General features: G+C 48.0%; 1 protein-coding gene across 1 annotated transcript in view; it reads right to left on the bottom strand.

Annotated features, from left to right (window-relative positions):
• LOC118830103 (nuclear receptor ROR-beta-like) overlaps positions 1-14,274 on the bottom strand; it is a 30,168-nt gene extending 15,894 nt beyond the window's left edge. The window contains exons 1-3 of the mRNA XM_036736997.1: positions 14,034-14,274; positions 2,844-2,929; positions 2,281-2,422 (exon numbers count right to left, since the gene is read on the bottom strand). Of these exons, the coding sequence (XP_036592892.1) occupies positions 2,281-2,422; positions 2,844-2,929; positions 14,034-14,274 (469 nt within the window). The remainder of the gene's footprint in view (positions 1-2,280; positions 2,423-2,843; positions 2,930-14,033) is intronic.
• Between the last annotated feature and the right edge of the window lie 1,417 nt (positions 14,275-15,691).

The following is a 15,691-nucleotide window of genomic DNA, read 5'->3' as shown; positions in this document are numbered from 1 at the left end:
TTTTACAGATGGGAAACTAAGGTCCAGAGAAGGTAATCTGGTCATACGGTTGGTCGGTACCTAAGTCTGGATTTGAACCCTGGTCGTCCCGATTCCAATTCCAGAGTCTTACTCACCAGGCCATCCTGTCTTTACCTCTCAAAGGCCTTCTGTCTTGTGAGGACTTGTCAAAGTCTAACCTTTCCTAGTCTAGCCTTCAAGGATCTAGGGTCACCTCTCTCTCAAGGGCCATGCTAGCTGAGGACATGCTCTGGAATGTCCCATCCAGCTAAAAAGTCCCTTGAGGGACCCAGAATATGCCAGCGGACAGCAGCCCAGGGGACAGGTTCTGTGTGTGCTGCCCAAGGGACCATTCTGGAAAGGTTTGGAAATATTAGTCAATACTATGTCAGCTATAGGAGGATATATTTTTTGACCGTTGGAATATGTCTTGAAGACTCTCTACATATAAGAATGAGAGCCATTCCTGAATAGATAAAGGGTCATTAATAGGAAGGTGTCAACAACCATGGGAAAGTCCTGCAGAAGCTTGGAGACAACACAGAGATAGAGAGACTGTGAAGGTAGAACACTGAATACACAGTCAGACTAGGTTGATAATATTGGTTAGTTTTACTGAACTGCCTTCCCTCACCCTCGTCTTAAAAAACAAACAAACTCTATGGCAGTTAGAATTTGGAAATGGAAAAACTCTTTGGAAATGGAAAAGCTCTCTATGGGAATTTTAGGAATGGGGGGGGAGGAGGTGTAGCAATATATTTGAAAATGAAGGATTATGCAAAAACAAAAGAAATCACTTAAAACTAAAAAACAACCAGGTGAAAGAATACTACAACTCTAATAATAAGAGGAATGCAAATAAAAACAAACAACTCAGAGGTTTCACCTCACATCTCACATTTTTCGGCAAAGAGGTGGGAAAACAAAAATGAGGCTCATGCTGGAGGGGCTGTGGGAAGACAGGCACGCAGATGCATTCTCGGTAGAGCTATTTATCACTCAAGCTATTTTAGAAAACTACTTGAAATCATAATAAGAAAGTCACTTAAAGTGTACACATCCTTTGAACTTGTGAAACCACCCTTAGGGACATATCCCAAGAATTTCAGAGACAGGGAAAGGTCTTTGAAATACAAAAATGTTTATAACACACACCAAAAACTATAAGGAAAGAGAGTGATTGAGGAAGAGTTAAACAACAGAATATTATTTATTTTACAAGAAGTGATAAGTAGGAAGAATTCAAAGAAATTTGGGAAGATATATGTACACACACATATATGTGTGTATACATATGTGTATATGTATATCTATATAGATCCGTATAAAAATACTCATATAGAGTAAAGTAAATAGAACCAGGGGAATAATTTTCATAATGACCACCATAACTTGGAGGAAAATAGTGCAAAAAGACTTCCAAACTCTGATCAATGCTGCAACCTTCAGAGGACTTGACATGAAGCATGTCTCCCACCTCTCAGTAGAAGGGTGGTGAACTATATAGGTGTCAGATGAAACATATGGTTTCACACCTAGCCACTGTACTGATCTCCTTTGTTTGACTATCCTGATTTGTTACAAGAAAGGGTCCTGTTGCAGGGTGGGAGGGAATCATTGAGAAGTCATTCTCCTTGTAAGTCATTCCCCAAGTAAGCTTCTACTGGCAGGGCCTATTTTAATACTGTCTGTGTCCCGGTAATTAGCCCAGTGCCTGGTACAGAAAAGGCCCTTAATAAATGCTTGCTGATTCATTGATTGCTATAAAATGGTATAAAAAAAAGCATCTGGGAATATTTTTAATAGCTTTAAGAACTACTAAGTCAGAGGGATTGAAATCTACATTGATGAGAGAAATAGCCATAGCAAGAAAATAATAAATCCTTGAAATATAAGAAGAATTGATTTTATTATTATTGTTATTCTGTATCTGGAATTCTATGTTTTATCTAAGGCCCATGACTGCTCTGACAATCTATGTTCTAAGGACCCTCTCAACTCTGCATTTTGTGTTCTAAGGGCCCTCCCATCCCTGACACTCTGTTCTAAGGGCCCTCCTGGCTCCAACAATCTGTGTTCTAAGGGTCTTCCCAACCCTGACATTCTATGATCTAGGGGCCCTCCCAGCCCTGACATCCTGTGTTCTAAGGGCCCTCCCAGCCCTCCTGACATTCCATGTTCCAAGGGCCCTCCCATCTCTGAAGTTCTCACACTCCATGTGCTCAGGCACTGGTCTGGCTCCCTCATGTTCAAGGCACTGAGTGATACTCCCTCACTCACCATCTCGTGACATGCCCAGGGCTAGGCACTTCTGCAGGCGGCAGTGCTGGCAACGATTTCGGCTGGTGCGGTCAATGGGGCAGTTTCGTTGGCGGGAACAGGAGTAGCTGGCATTGTTCTGCTGGCTTCGTCTGAAGAAGCCCTGTGGCCCATAGAGGGGTGAGGGGATTGGAGAGAGGTCAGGACTGGCTTCTAGGCCTCCCACCTCAGCCAGGGCTGGCCTCTGACAGGACGATGGGTCACTTGGCAGTCACGCGCCTGGTCCTTTCTCCCACTTAAGGTGGATATTGAAGAGGGAGGCAGGAAACTACAAAATGGCCATGGACCTGTCCCAGCGGAACGTGAGTCAGGAATACCATGATGGCCCAGAGTCCTCAAGAGGCAAAGGGAACATCATGGTGAGAAAAGTGGAGTCATAAATCATTTTAACAAGATCTTTTGTCCCAAGGAGTTGAAAAGAAATTATTGGTGCATAAAAGGGGACAAAATACTGGACTCAGACTTTGGGGCCCTGTCCTCTTCATGACGTCCCTCCCTCTGTTTCTCCCCCAGCCCTGCCTTACCTTACAGCCTTCACAGGTGATGACACCATAGTGGATCCCTGAGGACTTGTCCCCGCAGATCTTACAGGGGATCACTTCAATCTGAGCTGCAGGGGAACACGACCGCACATGGAGCAGAAGGTGCAGTGAAGGAGGAAGGGATGCTCCCCCACCCTCACCCCTGGAGGCAGGTGCTTTCCCACACTTTCAGGGGCTAGCCCCTCCATCCCCCATGAGGACTACCAGAGAAAGTTGGATGGATGGGCCTGCAGATGATGGGACAGACAGGCTCTAATTCTGATTCTTCCACTCGCTAGCTCTATAGCAATGGGACAATCGCTTAGCCTTTCTCAATCTCAGTTTTTCATCTGTAAAATGAGGCTCCTTGAACTCCCTGTGTACCCCGTCTCTGGCTGGGCTTTGGGGCTCAGTCGCTCTCCAGAGATACAGCTTGGTTTCAAGCTGGAACGAAGTCTGGGAGAGAGCCTGCTCTAAGGGGAGGCAGAGTTCCCTTAGGAGGCTATTTCCAGGGGTCTTGGTGTCTGTATTCCACCCCTGGGCCCAGAATCCCCAGATGTGGCTGCAATTCTGACAGTGACCAGGAGAGGTCACCCTGGCACTACTCTGACCTGCCCCTGTACCCCATGGACCCCAAGCTTTGAAAGAAGGGAGGAAGCCTAAGCTTTCTTTTTCCTAACACTCCAAGCAACACCTAGGAATGGTCTACGTCAGCTGAGCACCATGACAGCAGTATGTAGTTAGTATGGAAAAAAACCAGGAGGTTCCTCCCAGTGTTCTCTGTTCTGAGGGCCCTTCCACCTCTGACACTGTGTTCTAAGGTCCCTCCCAGCTCTGACACTCTGTGCTCTAAGGGCCCTCCCAACTCTGACATTCTGGGTTCTAAGGGACCTCCTTGCCCTGACACTGGGTTCTAAGGGCCCTCCTGGCTCTGACATTCTGGGTTCTAAAGGTCCTCCCAGCTCTGACACACTGTGTTCTAAGGTCCCTCCCAGCTCTGACATTCTGGGTTCTAAGGGACCTCCTTGCCCTGACACTGGGTTCTAAGGGCCCTCCCAGCTCTGACATTCTGGGTTCTAAGGGCCCTCCCAGCTCTGCCATCCTGTGTTCTAAGGGCCCTCCCAGCTCTGAAATCCCATGTTCTAAAGGCCCTCCAGCGCTGACATCCTGTGTTCTAAGGGCCCTCCCAGCTCTGACATTCTGTGTTCTAAGGGCTCTCCTGGCTCTGACACTCTGGGTTCTAAGGGCCCTCCCAGCTCTGACACTCTGTGCTCTAAGGGCCCTCCCAGCTCTGACACTCTGGGCTCTAGGGGCCCTCCCGGCTCTGACATTTTGTTTTCTCTGACTCCCTTCTCCTCTCCTCCCTCCTCCATTTGTTCCTTCCCCCATCACAGACTGACACACAGCACCTTATAACTCCAACTCGCCTAAGATTATATAACTGCAGTTATATAAAAGGCAGCTGTTCAACCTATCTATGACATCATTCTGAGAAGGGGAGGGAGGTGGGGGAGGGGAGGGGCAGATTCTGATTGGGCCTCCAAGCTGGGGGGGGGGGGGGCGTCCCCAGGCCCAGCGGTCCTACCCACTCTCTTATCCACTCGCTGTCCCACTGACACACTTCTGCCAGGGACACCGCTTGTATAACAGGCAGTGTGGGAGATTAACCCCATCCTTCCCAAGGCTCAGTCAACTACCTCTAGGGTGTGGAAGAGACTTCAAGACCCCTCCTTTTTACCTCTGGGACTGAGGGCTGTTGACTTAGGCTACTCACTGTTGTCTATGGGGTCCCCAAACTGGGTGAAGTGTAAAGGCTTTTCAGGCAGGAACTATTTTTCCTCCTTTTTATCACTGCACGGAGTGGTTGATTAATGTTTGTGGAGTGACTTTGTCCTGGGGAGCTCTCGAAGGTCCAGAAGTCCCAGGACCAACTTGTCCACTAACTGGCTGGGCTACATTGGCCAGGTCACTTAACTGCTCTGGGCACTGATGTCCTATAAAATGAAGGGGTTAGACTTCTGAGGTTTCTTTTCAATTCTCACAATCTCTGCATCTCAAGCCGCAGAGTCTACCCCGCTCATTTTACAGAGCAGCCTTGTGGATAAGGGTGCTAGCTCGGAGTCAGGAGGGTCAAATCTAGCCCCCGACACATCCTAGCTGTGTGACCCTAAGCAAGTCACATCTTAACCTCTCCCAGCTTCAGCTTCCTTATCTGTAAAATGGAGATAAAACTCTAGATAAAAGCTAGATGGCAATGGTTCCCCTCTCCAAACACAAAATTAGTAGGATGTAGGCTTCCAGTGGGTGGGGTTTGAAAGGAAGGATCCTTAAAGCAAAAGGAAGTTTTTTCGAGGTTTAAAGGTGGCAATCTCCCTGCACCCCAAGGCTGGCTCACATGTAAATATCCTATTCAAATGCACAGTGTCTTTGGGAGAAGCTGAGCATTGACATCTGGGGGCACTAGCTGGGAGGGGAGGAGAACTGCCATTGATCTCCCAAGATTGGACTGGACAGATGACTCCCAAGGTTCAATTTAATTCTAATCTACAATCATTTATTATATGTACCAGGATGGACCCTGGGGACATAAAGACAAAAAATAAAAACACAGAAGAAGAAACAGAAGCATAGGATCAGTGACCTCAGAGGTCATCCAGTCAAACCTCCTCAGTTTTCAGTTGAGGAGGCTGAGGCTGGGAGAAGTTGGATGATTTGTTCAGGGGCTCACAGTTAGCAAGTTATCTGAGGTAGGATTTGAACTAAGGTCTTCCTGACTCAGGGTCAAGGCTCTCTGGCACTACGCACTACATCATGCTGTCTCTCCGAATCCTAGAGCAACGTAAGAATTGGGGTGGGTGGGAGGGGGGAACACTCAGATCACAGCCAACTGTGATCCAGGCCTCGAAGGGTCCCCATAATACATTCCTCTTCCAGGAAGCCTTTCCTACGCCTCTAATCTGTAACATTGCACGTGCACATAGTGACTTCAGGTTTGCAAAGCACTTAGGTAGGATTTCATTTGATCCTTATAACTAACTGGGTGAGGTCTTCACTATTACTATCACCTTCTTACCTTTCCTCATTGGATCTCACCTTAGGCTTTATTCCTTCTCTGATGCACTCGCCAAGCAATAATCTATTACAGTGAAATCGATTTGTGTCTCATCCCCCTCCCGGACTCTAATCTCCTAGGGAATAGAGACCTTTTTTTTTTTTTAGCTATACTTTATCTCCCCCAGTGTTCCATAGTCAAGGGCTTAAAAATGTTCATTGAATGCATTTTCAACGTCAGACCCGGGGAAAGGGGCCTTAAAACACAGACGCAGATTATCACAAGTAGCCAAGTCCTCCGAGGCTATCCAGCTCAACCCTTATATTTTACAGAGGTGAAAACCATAGAGGAGGAAGCTTTGTATGTAGTGTAGCCCAAGAAAATATAACAAGTTAGGGGTCATGTTGGGAGCAGAATTAATGCTCCTGCTTCCCAAGCCAGGATAGCTTCCATTCCCCCATGGGGCCTGGAAGCCGTTCCTCCCTCTCCTGGGTGGGGTCCCCATTCCCTTTGAGCCCTGACACAGTAAAGGCCTGGGAGGGGTGTACCTGGCCCCGTACCAGAGGCTGACTCCTGCTGACGTCAGGAGGGCAGAGTCCTTGGGTGAGAGGGAGGGGAAACCCCCAGGCTAGAAGAATGGATAGATAGAGAATCTAGCTGCTTCAGCCTGGGCAAAGAGGCTCTGGCCTCTGGTGCCATCTTTGAATCCTCTGCCCTCTCACATTTCCAATGGAGAGAGAGCTGGAGTTGTAGTCAGAAGACCTGGATTCAAATCCTTCCTTTTCTACATAAAACCTGTGAGATAAGAGGGAAATCATTTCTGTCCTTAGGGCCTCGGTTTTCTTTATCTTAAAAATAAAGGGCTTGGACTTGAAACTTTCCATTTCCTTCCAGCTCTACAGCCCATGATCCCTCTCTCTGTTTCCTCCTTACATTCTAGCCGTGGAAACAACATCTGCATGTATGAATATACAAAATACAGAAAAGGTAATCTTTGGAATGGGGGTCTGGGGTGGGGGGAATCTGAAAAGGGTCAGATGAAACAACGGGTGGTGTTGTTGTTCGGCCATTTTCAGTTGTGTCTAACTCTTTGTGACCCCATTTGGGGATTTCTTGACAAAACCACTAGAGTGGTTTGCCATTTCCTGCTCCAGCTCATTTTACAGATGAGGAAACTGAGGCAAACAGGGTTAAGTGACTTGCCCAGGGTCAAACAGCTAGTAAATGTCTGAGGCCACATTTGAACTCAGGAAGATGAATCTTCCTGACCCTAGGCCCAGGACTCTATACAACTGTGCCACCTGGCTATATGGTGGAGTTTTAATAAATTGCAAATATGACCCACAAACCTGAGGAAGTATTATTAGGCATAGAGTATAAACATCCAGGTGAGCACATTTCTACGAAGAGGTAAGCACACAGGTATCTGTGCCTTTGTGGTTGAACAGGCACCTACATGCACTTGGACAGACATGTGTCTTTGTGCCTTCGGGTGAGCGTCCCTGCGCTATTAACCAAAAGGCCTTCAAAAACCCAATCAGCCCTTGAACAGGCATTGATAACTCTAGGTTTCCTTCTTGGGGAACACTTTCCCTTCTGACCTCCATCTCTCAGTTTCTCTAGCTTTCGTTAAAGCTCAGATCAAAGGCTACCTCCTCCCTGAGGCTTTTCCTCATCTCCCCCAGTAACTAGCATCCTTTCTCCTGCTCCTAAAACTACTGAGGGTTTTCTTATCCATCTACAGGTTAAATCCCCTCAGAAGACTGTCATCTACTTAAAGGTAAGGACTATTTCTTTTTTTGCCTTCTTAATACCATAAACCAACATAGACACCTAGTAGGCGTCTGATAAATGCACATTGCGTGACCGTGTTGGCAAACAACTGGAAACTAAGATGGGGGTAGGGTAGGGAGATCAATTGGGCTGAACACTTTGTGGTAGAATACTACTGTGCTGGAAGAAATGAGGAAAAAGATGATTTCAAAGGGACCATGGAATAATTTGTCTGAACTGATGAACAGGGAAGTAAGCAGAACCAAGAGAATGGTTTCGACGACAGGGTGTCCCAAAAGTATTAGGGCAGTTTTAAACTTTAAGGACAAATTTTAAGCCTAAAGCTATACTAAGACTTTTGGGGCACCGGGCATAACATCAATATCACAAAAACGGACAATTTCAACAACTTGTTATAAAGTGATGAAAAATGAGACGAGCGGAACCAGGAGAATAATTTAGACAGTGACAACAATACTGTGAAGACAGTTTCGAAAGCTGAATAAGTAAGAGTTGTGATCAATGCAATGGCCATCCGTGGTTCCAAAAACAGATGATGAAACAAGCACGTTACCCATTTCCTGATAGAGAAGTGAGAGATTCAGAGTATAGAACGAGGTATATATTTTTTGAGCATGGCCACTGAAGGAATTTAATTTTGCCTGACTATGAATATTTGTTACAAGAAACTTCATCTTTTTTTTTTCTTTTCCAGTGGGGTGGGGGGTTGGAGGAAGAGAAAATTGATTTTTATTCATTTAAAAAAAAGGCTTGAGGAGGAAGAAAAATGAAAGAATACCAGTGGAGGTGGACTGCTCAGTGCCACCCAGGGCAAGAAGCAGGCAGGGCCTGGAGAAATCCATAACTGGTGGAGAAAGGTGATAGAGAGAAGGGTAAGAGAGGCAGCCTGGCAGCATGGAAGGAGCGGTGGGCCTGAGTCTGGTTCCATGATTGAAGCCAGGTTATTTTCCTCTGCTAAATGTCAATTTCCTCACCTATGAAATGGAGATAATCACATTGACACAACCTACCTCAAGGAAAGCATTTTCATTAAAGTACTAGAGAAATACCGGTTATTATGCATAATTACTGCCCTTTAGATGGGGGAGGGGCAGGAATGCATATGGCATGTAGTAAGTGCTTAATTAATGCTTGTTGACTAAATGGCTGGAAGGTTCCTTAGAGCACAAACTGTCAGAACTAGGAGGGTCCCCAGAATATGGAATTCAACACTAGGAGGTCCCTAGAACACAGAATGTCAGAACTGGGAGGACCCTTAGAATACAGTGTCACAGCTGGGAGGGCCCTTCTTAGAACACAGAATGTCAGGGCTGGGAGGGCCCTTAGAACACAGGATGTCAGAGCTAGGAGAGCCCTTAGAACACAGGATGTCAGAGCTAGGAGAGGCTCTTAGAACACAGAATGTCAGAGCTGAAGGACCCTTAGAACACAAGATGTCAGAGGTGGGAGAGCCTTTAGAACATAGAATGTCAGATGTGGGAGGGCCCTTAAAACACAGGATGTCAGAGCTGGGAGGGCCCTTAGAACACAGTGTCACAGCTGGGAGGGCCCTTCTTAGAACACAGAATGTCAGGACTGGGAGGGCCCTTAGAACACAGAATGTCAGGGCTGGGAGGGCCCTTAGAACACAGGATGTCAGAGCTAGGAGAGGCTCTTAGAACACAGAATGTCTGAGCTGGGAGAGGCCTTAGAACACAGACTGTCAGAGCTGAAGGACCCTTAGAACACAAGATGTCAGAGGTGGGAGAGCCTTTAGAACATAGAATGTCAGATGTGGGAGGGCCCTTAAAACACAGGATGTCAGAGCTGGGAGGGCCCTTAGACCACAGAATATCAGGTCTGGGAGGGCTCTTGGAACACACAGTGTTCAGATCTATTGAGGACCGTTGAGATCATAAACTAACTCCTACAAGAAGTGATTTCCTCCATGTCAAACATAGCTGGCCTTGTTCATTTTAATGAAAACTCACCTAAATTAGGGTTCCTAATCTGGCATCCATTCACTTAAAAAATACGTATGTATGTATATATGTGTGTGTGGATGTATGTATGTATATATGCGTATATATATTTCAATAGAACTGGGTTTCTTGGTAATCTATTTTGCTTCATACATTTAAAAACATTATTCGGAGAAGGAATCCATAGGTTTCATCAGCTCACCAAAGGGGTCTATGACATGAAACAAGTTAAGGACCCTTGACCTTTGAGAGAAGAGGGAAACTGAGGAGGTTGTGGGTATTCTCATCTGTTTCTTACCCCAGGGAAGCTATATCGGGAGTTATAGGTTCTAGGGAACAGGAGGAAGGGTAGAGGAGATCTGTCAATGCTGGCTTTCCTTGAATGCATGAATAAGAACAGGGCATTCGGGCATTCATTCAAAACCCCAGGCTAGGCCTAATGGTAAGCACAGGGAATACAAAGACAAAAATAAAAAGATCCTTGCCCACAAGGAGCTTACAGATTCTGTGATGTATGGAACACTGTGGGAAACACATCTGGGAGGCTGGGAGCTGGACCTGGAGCCCAACAGGATGACAAAAGTAGTCTCTAAATGAATGGGGAAAACCCATGCTGCCAGATGTGGCCACGTTTGCTGCCCTGCATCCCAAGCTTTCATTTCCCAGGCAGCCAGCCCCTCGTTGTCTCACCTCCAGCCAGGCTCACAGATAAGCCATCCCCATTCCCTGACCTGAGCTAGGCCTTCTGCAGCCCTGGTCTGCCCTATTCCTCAGTGACAGAACTAGGTCACTAGGCCAGGCTTCTGGATTTGTGACTGCTTAGCCCCTCACTGCCTGGCTCTTCCGGAGGCCCACAGGAGGTCAGTAAAGCCAACAGGATTAGAGCTGGAGGGAAATGGAGAGAGGGCCAGACTGCCAGGGCCCAGGCAGGCTGGATCTAGAGGTTCCCATGGGGGAGGAAGGTGGGGTAGAAGGGAAGGGCAAAGCAGGGCAGCTGAGAGTCATTACCAGGGAAGGATTTCAGGACAGGGTGAGCATCCAAGAGCCTCTTGATGGACAATCAGGCCAGGCCTGACTGGTCCCTCAGCCAGATGTTATGGGTTTCCAAGTGCTTTCCACAAGAAGAGAGTCTGAGCTGAATGGCAGTGTGTGTGTGTGTGTGTGTGTGTGTGTGTGTGTGTAGTATGTATATATTTACATTTGTGTGTGTGTATGTCTAGGTATATAGTACGTCTGTATTTGCATTGGGGGGGAGGGAGCATACGGTATGTGTATATTTGCATTCGTGTGTGTGTGTGTATGTGTGTGTATAGTGTGTATATATTTGCATTCATGTGTGTATGTGTGTGTGTTTGTATGTATCTAGGTATATAGTATGTCTGTATTTGCATTCGAAGGGGGGCATATACTATGTGTGTATTTGCATTCATGTGTGTGTATGTTGGTCTGGGTATAAAGTACGTGTGTATTTGCATTTGTGTTTGAGGTATGCGTACTGAGTGTGAGCACAACACAGAGAGAACACATAGGCATGTGATATGGATCAGCATGGTAGGTGCAGTGTGGGGAGAAGGAACTGAGGTGGCATGTGCCTTCCTTGCCATCGATCTGTCTGCCTCTCTGCTGTCCTTTCCCAGGGGCATCAACACTTTCTTACCCAGGAGGGAATGAGCTGGATGAGGCCCAAGCTGCCAGAAGCAAGCCTAGAAAGCCCAGGAGTCATGGCTACAGGTGCTGGCTTCCTGGGCGATCTGAGTGACCCTCTGGAGGAAAGAGAACTAGGGCCTAATCCTCCAGACCCTCGAAGGTGGAAAGGAGGGAAGGACGGGGGATGTGCTAGGTCAGAGGATCCTAGGATCTGGGACTGGAAAAGACCTGAGAGCAGGAGTTATTAGCCTGGATTAGATTTCAAGGTGGACATGAACTTGGATGGAATAAAATGCTGTCTGTAAAGCTCAAAGGTCATCTGCATAAGACTCTCCTCCCTGGTGGAGACTGATTATTGTGTTCCTCTCCCACGGGAGGAATGGGGTTGTGGAAGCTTGGGAGAGAAGAGAGAGCCTAGTCTTCTGGTTACACATCTTTATTTATGACTCTATGTATCTTATTTTATACATTCAAAGATATTATTCTGAGAAGGGATCCATAGACTTCACTACACTGCCAGAGGGGTCCAAGACACAAAAAAGGTTAAGAACCTCTGCCCCCTAGAGATTATCTAGTTCACCTCCTCCCTTCATTTTACAGAGGAGGAAACTGAGTCATCAAAGTGGCTTGTGCAAGGTTACACAGCTAGTTGGTGGCAGAACAGGGGCTGAAGAAGGACATCCCAACTGTTTCCTTACCTACCTCACCCCCAAGGAAAAGGGCCAAAAAGACAGAGGTCCTCTGGGGTGAGGGCCTCACCGCCCTCAAGGCAGGTCCCGGCTGACTCAAGCTTTCCAGTGCTCCCAGGAAGCTCACCTCTCAATAAATATCCAATTCACACCATGTTTATATGTCCTTTATGCTGGGGATACAAAGGGAGCTATGACAAAGATGCTGCTCTCAAGGAGCTTATATTCTACTGGGTATAAAGACAGATTGAGACCTGTGATACAAGGGAGAGTGAAATCAGTGAAAGTGGAGGCTCAGGCCCAGTGCTACGAAATATTTGGGGAGAGGAGAGACGTTACTGTCATAGGGAGAAGAAGGGGGTCAGGAAAGGCACACAGACAAAGTGAATGGGGAGGAAAGTAAAGGAGTAGGATGGAGGGAAGGAAGAGAGGAAAAGGAAGGAGTAAGAGAGGCAAAGAGAGAAAAGGAGAAAGGGAGAAGGGAGGTAGGGAGAGGGAAGAGAAAGAGGAGGAAGAACGGAGGTGAAGGGCTGATAGAGAGCAGATGGGGAAGAGAGAAGGAGGGAATAGAGGAGACAGAGAGACAGAGACAGACAGACAGAGAGAAGATATGGAAGATGGAGAGGGGGTGGGGAGAGAGATAGAATGAGGATGAAAGAGATGGGGAAAAGAGAGGGGGTGGGAGAGAAAAATGGATAGGGAAGAGAAGGGAGGGCATGGAGGAAAGATATATATATATATATGTATATGTGTATATATATATGTATATATATGGGATAGTGCAGAGAAGAGGAGGGAACAGGAGAGAGGAAGGGGAAGAGAGAAGACTGAATAGGGAGGATGAGGAGGGGAGAGGAAGAGAAGTGGCAAATAGTAGAGGAAGGAAACTAGATAGGGAAAAGCTTGGTGGGACGGAGGGGGCATGGTATGAAAGGTCAGGCTGCCCAAACATAAGGACCCAGGTAGGTAGTAAATCAATAAAGAGGAATAGAGGAACGGAGAGTTGGGGAAATTGGGAAGAGCCCCAACCAGAGGGGCAGGGAACAGAGGACAAGGGAGGGGAAAGACAGCCTGAATGGGAGGGACCCAGGTCCCACGTCCGCACTTCCCGCCTGGGCACGCAGAGGGTGAGGAAACTGGAAACCCCTCCTAGCAACAAACAGCTTGAGCAGTGGAAAATATTTTTTTTTCTGAGAGCTGGCTCTCCTTAGGGCTGGCCCAGCACACGCTGAGGGGTCCTAGGCCAGGGCGAGGGCAGGGGACAGAGAGAGAGGAGAATGTCAATGGCAGGGTGCTTGTCCCTGGCTGCTTGTCATACTCTCCTTCTCTACTCTTCCTCCTTGCCTCAATCTTTTCTTTTCTGTCTCCCTCTCCCTTCTCTTCCTGCCTCCTTCTTTTCCCCTCCCATTCTTTCCCTCCTCTCCCTCTCTCTTTCCTACTTCTCCTCATCTTCCTCCCCATCTCCTTCCCCCCATCTCTCCTTCTCTTCCTCCCTTTCCTTCTTCTCCCTCCTCTTCCTTTTCTTTCCTTACTTCCTTTCCCTTTTCTCTTCCCTATTTCCTTTCCTCCTCCCCTGATTTTCTCTTCTTTCTGCCCTTCCCTTCCCCTCTCCCTCCTCTCACCCACTTCTTCCATCTATCCCTCCCTCATCTTCCTCTCACTTCCCTGAATTTTCTTCTACCTTTTCTCCCCCTCTCTTCTCCCTCCTTCCTCTACCCCTACTCTCACTTTTCTTTCTCTCCCCTCTTTCCCTCCCTTCCTCCTTATCTCTCTTTTTCTCTTTCCCTCCTCTCTTCTTTTCTCTTCCTCCTACCCTCCTCTTCTCCCTTCTCCCTCTCTCCTCTCTTTCCTTCCTCTTCTTTCTTTTTTCTTCTCTCTTTTCTTTCTTCTTCTCTCTCTCTCTTCTTCCCCTTCCTTCCCTCCTTTCTCTCCTTCTCCCTTCTCAGAGTAGAACAGGGGCCCAGCAAGGCTGAGCTTTGAGGAGGGGCCTCCCCTCGTTGCTCAACTGCCCCCCCACGTAGCAGACCCTCCCGCCGGCCAGCCTCCCTACCTCTCATGCTGCCGGCTGGCCGCTTACCGCCCCTTCTGCAGAACGGACTCTTAGGGACGAACTGCTGGGCGGAGAGCTGGGCCGGGGCGCACGGCTGTCTCTTGGGCTCGCTTCGGTCTCCTGGACTGTCGCTCCAGCGTCCCCCACCTCTTCCCTCCCAGAGCCCGGCCCGACCCGGCCCGGCTCGGCTCCAGGACTCTGCTAACCTACTTTCCCGGAGCAGAGGTGGCCAATGTAACATGTGGAAATTCACATGATGGGCCCGGCTCCGGCCGCTCCGCCCCAGCTGTCAGCTCCGGCCCCGCCCCCCAAAGGCCCCCTCCCCCTCACGGCCTGGCCCCGCCCACCCGGTCAGTTGCCCACCCCTCCCGGCCCCGCCCACTTGCCGGGGACAGTTTAACTTTTGGTCTGCTTTCCTTTCCAAAGGCACTGGAGTCAGTCATCCCTAGGAACTGTATGATTTAAAGAGGAAGGGAACCTTAGGTCATCTACATCTCACATCCTACAGAAGGGGAAACTGAGGCTCAGAAATTCGATGTCACGATGACACTGCCTGATGTCAAGCTGCCAGTATGGGTCAGAACCGGAACATGTTTCCTTGTCTTTGGTTGCACTGAAGTCCCATGTTCTGTCCTCTGCAGCTAGTGGCCCTTCTCAGGGAAGTCTCTGAGGCATTCATAGAACCCCACCAGCCAATTTCCCTTTACCACCCTGCCTCCTTAGTTCAAGCTGGACAGTTTGAATTGAGGCTGAGGCCATGCGCAAGGCAAAGGGTCCTGTACTGAGGGGCAGGAGGCCTGTGTTCTACTGCCGGCTCTGTCACTGATTCTCCCTGTGACTCTGCCCAAAAAACTTCCTTTCTCTGGACCCCAGTTTCCTCTGATGAATAAGAACAACAATCTTGACCAGGGGTGGGGAACCTGAAGCACTTGAGGACCTAGAGGGCCACTTGTGGTCTTGAGGCCTCAGGTTCCCCACCCCTGAAATTCTTGACTCTTCTGACCTCCCCAGTTGGTTGAGGAATGCCTTTTTTATAAACTGCAAAGGGAGGGGCCCAGCCGATGGAGCACTGGCCCTGGAGTCAGGAGGACCTGAGTTCAAATCAGACCTCAGATACTTATTAGCTTGTGTGATCTTGGACAAGTCACTTAACCCCAATTGCTTCCCCAAAACAACGAATAAATAAATAAATAAATTGCAAAGGCTTCACGCAGAGCCAGAGGCAGGCAGATACTGACAGGATGCATTGTAATCAGGAAACCCGAGTTTAGGCTTGCAATTCAGTCTCTAGATGTGAAGGCTGGGAAACATCCCTAACCCACAAAAACCTATCCCTCTTTCTCCCTGAACACCGTGCTTCCTCCCATAATCCATGGGCTTTTCCTATTTAAACGTTTCTCTTGGTTTCTGGGGGTTTTGTGTGTATGTGTGTGACCTTGAGCAAATCAGTTAACCTCTCTGAGCATCAGTTTCCCCCTGTGCAAAATAAAGGGGTTAGACATAGCCCCTCCCAGTCCTCCCACTGTGAGATCTAACTCCCCCCCGAGCTGTCATTCTGTGTCCTTTAGGCCCTTCATAGCTCAGACATTCTGCCATCCTCCAGAACTCTGATTAGGTGTGAGCTAATATTTAGGGAGTCTTGCAGAGAAAAAGACTTA

Source organism: Trichosurus vulpecula, chromosome 1 (genome assembly GCF_011100635.1).
Source record: "Trichosurus vulpecula isolate mTriVul1 chromosome 1, mTriVul1.pri, whole genome shotgun sequence".
In the NCBI taxonomy this organism is placed as follows: Eukaryota; Metazoa; Chordata; class Mammalia; order Diprotodontia; family Phalangeridae; genus Trichosurus; species Trichosurus vulpecula.
This window is presented reverse-complemented; position numbering and strand designations above follow the sequence as displayed.